The sequence below is a fragment of the Olea europaea genome, unplaced genomic scaffold, assembly GCF_002742605.1.
Source record: "Olea europaea var. sylvestris unplaced genomic scaffold, O_europaea_v1 scaffold2010, whole genome shotgun sequence".
Taxonomy (NCBI): Eukaryota; Viridiplantae; Streptophyta; class Magnoliopsida; order Lamiales; family Oleaceae; genus Olea; species Olea europaea.
The window spans coordinates 119,799-122,818 of NW_019237985.1; the positions used below are offsets into that span (position 1 = coordinate 119,799).

Sequence of the window (3,020 nt, forward strand, 5' to 3'; positions counted from 1 at the left end):
AGTGGTCCTTATGGATTAAAAACATCAGATAGTAGAAGTAACATATAAGATAAAGAGGGGAAAAGCCCAATTAACGATCCATCTTTGCACCAAGAAAACACTGAATATGAAATTGGTAACCAATGGGCTTGACCCAAAAATGCTGATATCAGTATTCCATGCATTTAGCCATGCAAGAGAATGACATAAAATTAATGCATGTACTGCTATTGATTGTCTACAAGTTCCCATACAGTAAGTACATTTTCCAATGATTTTCATGACTTTGCTTTCAACTTAGATCAGTGTATGAACATGATACATGGAAAGCGCAGAATCATTGATCATAAATTGGGGTGAATGATTTGGCAATCAGAGCAAGAAAAATTGAATAAACAGTTTGTCCCACAGACACTCAAAATATACAGAAAGTAATCTTTGCTAAGACAAATTAATAGCGGTGCAAATTTTATAGTGTACATACACTAGTAAAGACTTACCATTGCCAGTTTGCTGCTGGTACAGATATAATATACCCCTGTCGCAACATAAAATGACCTAGTCAGAGAAGAAATGCATCAAAAGAAAATAATTTACTCGTTTTGTGATAAGTAAATACCAAAATGTACTCAAAGCTAACTATAATTTGTCTATACAAACACTATAATGGCATGTGCAATATATTATATCACGCCAGCTTGGTTAAACAAACAAAAAAAATACATATTTACAATTGTCCCACTAGGAGATCATTCACCAAAGAATCAACATTAATAATAAAAAAGCCAATGTTTAAATCTCACAAGTAAAATATTTTCGCCTGTCATGATTTACTTGAATGTGAAATTGATAATTATACTCCTCCATTTGGCAAATTCATAAATGGTATATAAAGAGGAATAGTAGCGGGCCTCACAAAAGGTGTGAATGATAATGAGCAGTAGTTATAAATGTGTAGTCAAAATTAATATTTAACTTTGACTTAATTTGTAAACCATTTATAAATTTGTATCCAAACAGAGGATAATATTTGTAATGACAATATAACCTTTAGCGAGTTCAGTGTTCAAGAGTCTTTTTTTTTTTTTTTTTTAATTTGAAGGTCAACAACAGTAGGCTCTCATATCAAATGATGTAGAATGGGAAAGAGAGAAAATGAGAGGCGAATCGGGAGAAAATTTTCAAGAGGAATTTTAATATCACTGAATACATGAAAATAACAAAATGGAAAATTCCAAACCTGAAACTAACAATCATGTAAGAAAATAATCAGAATTTTGTTCCAACTTTTACATCTAAAACGAGTGCGTATATTTGGCATGTATCCATTTAATCTCCTATCAAATACATTTGGAGCTCCATAACTTTACAAAGCAAATTGCCTTCTAAGAATCTACCTTTTCCCACAAAACTCATCTCAATTTCATGGCTAATTCCATTCAAAGGAAACACGTCTTTTGCCAAACAACATAATCTAGCAGTTTTTAATTAAGACGAGAGATGTCAATAATAAACCTGCGATTTTCTTATACATGCTTTTATATTTACCTAAAAATTTGGTCCTCTGTTATTTTTTGGTATTTCTTTATCTTGCCAAATTCTTCCGTCCAAAAAAGTATTTTATTCCTATACTATGTGATAGTAATAAGCATGAGCAAGTTTTCTCCTCCCTTAGAAATGGCAAAAAGGAAATGGGAAAATAAGTTTCATTCCTATGCAGAGATACGTAAACAAAAGAAATGCAGATTATACAAGTATTTGTTTGGTGGAGGCCCATCTATACGAAAAATTCAAACTGAAAACTAAAACAACCAACACTCACAAACTTGAGCAAATTCTATAATTTTTTACATAGAGACATACTTGGAGGCTTGCTCATAGCTGAAGAACTTGACTGCTGAATTTGGGACAATTCGAGCACAATTGGTGCCATTGCCTTTAAATAAGCCTCTAAAGCCTTCAGTTCTCCAAATATACTTTAGGCCTTGAACAGTACCATTGTATTTTATATTATGCGGATTTTGGACCTGCACATTGGAAAAGCATCATGATGCAAGGAGAACACAAAAATAGCAGTTCAAAATTATTGCCTTGAACAACATTACTGAAAGAAATAACAACGGCATTTACAAAAAGGAAAAGGATTTAAAAGAAAGAGACCCTAACAAAATTGATACTGAATTTGCTTTACATGATTCAGAGTCTACTGGAAAAACAACTCAACAAATGGATCTTGATTCTCAGTACTCTATGCAGTATCCATCAAGGAAAAGTATGTATTGTAACCTGTAGCAAAATTTTTAATCGTTCCAATGGAGCCACAGCAGTTCGTGACCTGCAATGGACAGCAGAAGTTACTACTAAAAATCCTACGGACAAAAAGTGGCTGCCAAAAAGGAACAAAAAAATAATGCCTACTGAAAGAGCATCACAAGAAGTCAAGTTCATTTACACTTGAAATGTCCCTTTTAATATACTTGATAAAAGAAAGGTTTTCAATTTACTTTCTTTGGGGAAAAAAATAAATAAATAACTCGGAGATGGTTAAGTTCTTGATGCAGCTGGTGTTGTTTAGTCCAAGACGTGGTGGCTCATGAAATTTCTGCGGTACTTGCTTTCTTTATTTTTCCTTATTTTTTAAGGTAGCTGGCAGGCGAAGTCATTCCACACAACCGTCCGAATTTCCGTACAGAATCCAATTTTCTTTCTTTTGTTGTTTACTGTTTGAAACCAGCTTAGTAGAACAGAAAAAAGATATTGTGAGAATCGTATGCTAACATTTGAATAGAAAACATTCTTTGGAGTATAATGTATTCATCTTAAATATATTCAAGATTTCAACTTTTATTCTTTTAATTCTTCCACAGAAAGAGAGTATAGTGTTTCAGGAGTAAGCAATTATATAATAATTCAAAGGAAAAACTAATGGAATGACAAATCCCATCATCACTTTCTCGTTCTCCCTCAAATTTCCTCACTCGCAATTTCTTTTCATCGATTTTTATCAGTAAATGATCCCATTCTAACCTAAAATAAGGAAA

At 32.6% G+C, this 3,020-nt stretch overlaps 1 protein-coding gene across 3 annotated transcripts; it reads right to left on the reverse strand.

The window, feature by feature from the left end:
• Positions 1–7: 7 nt before the first annotated feature.
• On the reverse strand, positions 8–2,902 carry LOC111379614 (mitochondrial adenine nucleotide transporter ADNT1-like). 3 transcript variants are annotated; one of them, XM_023003025.1, is made up of 3 exons: positions 2,266–2,902; positions 1,843–2,006; positions 8–537 (listed from the first exon to the last, which is right to left on the reverse strand). In XM_023003025.1, exons 1-3 carry the CDS (start codon positions 2,425–2,427, stop codon positions 465–467), a joined length of 399 nt encoding a protein of 132 aa, XP_022858793.1. In that variant the 5' UTR covers positions 2,428–2,902; the 3' UTR covers positions 8–464. The 3 variants fall into 3 exon arrangements, 2 of the variants coding, with proteins under 2 accessions (XP_022858793.1, XP_022858792.1); XM_023003024.1 differs by having other exon boundaries at positions 16–517; positions 2,266–2,689; XR_002700074.1 differs by lacking the exon at positions 2,266–2,902 and adding an exon at positions 2,140–2,256 and having other exon boundaries at positions 489–517.
• Positions 2,903–3,020: the final 118 nt, after the last annotated feature.

Bases quoted from the DNA above. Each gene is read 5' to 3' on its own strand.
- LOC111379614 (XM_023003024.1), bottom strand. From the start codon at position 2,427: ATGAACTTGACTTCTTGTGATGCTCTTTCAGTAGGCATTATTTTTTTG. The intron at 2,007-2,265 runs GTTACAATACAT...TCCAATGTGCAG, and splicing joins GATTAAAAATTTTGCTACAG to GTCCAAAATCCGCATAATAT. The intron at 518-1,842 runs GTATGTCTCTAT...ATGTTGCGACAG, and splicing joins AGCTATGAGCAAGCCTCCAA to GGGTATATTATATCTGTACC.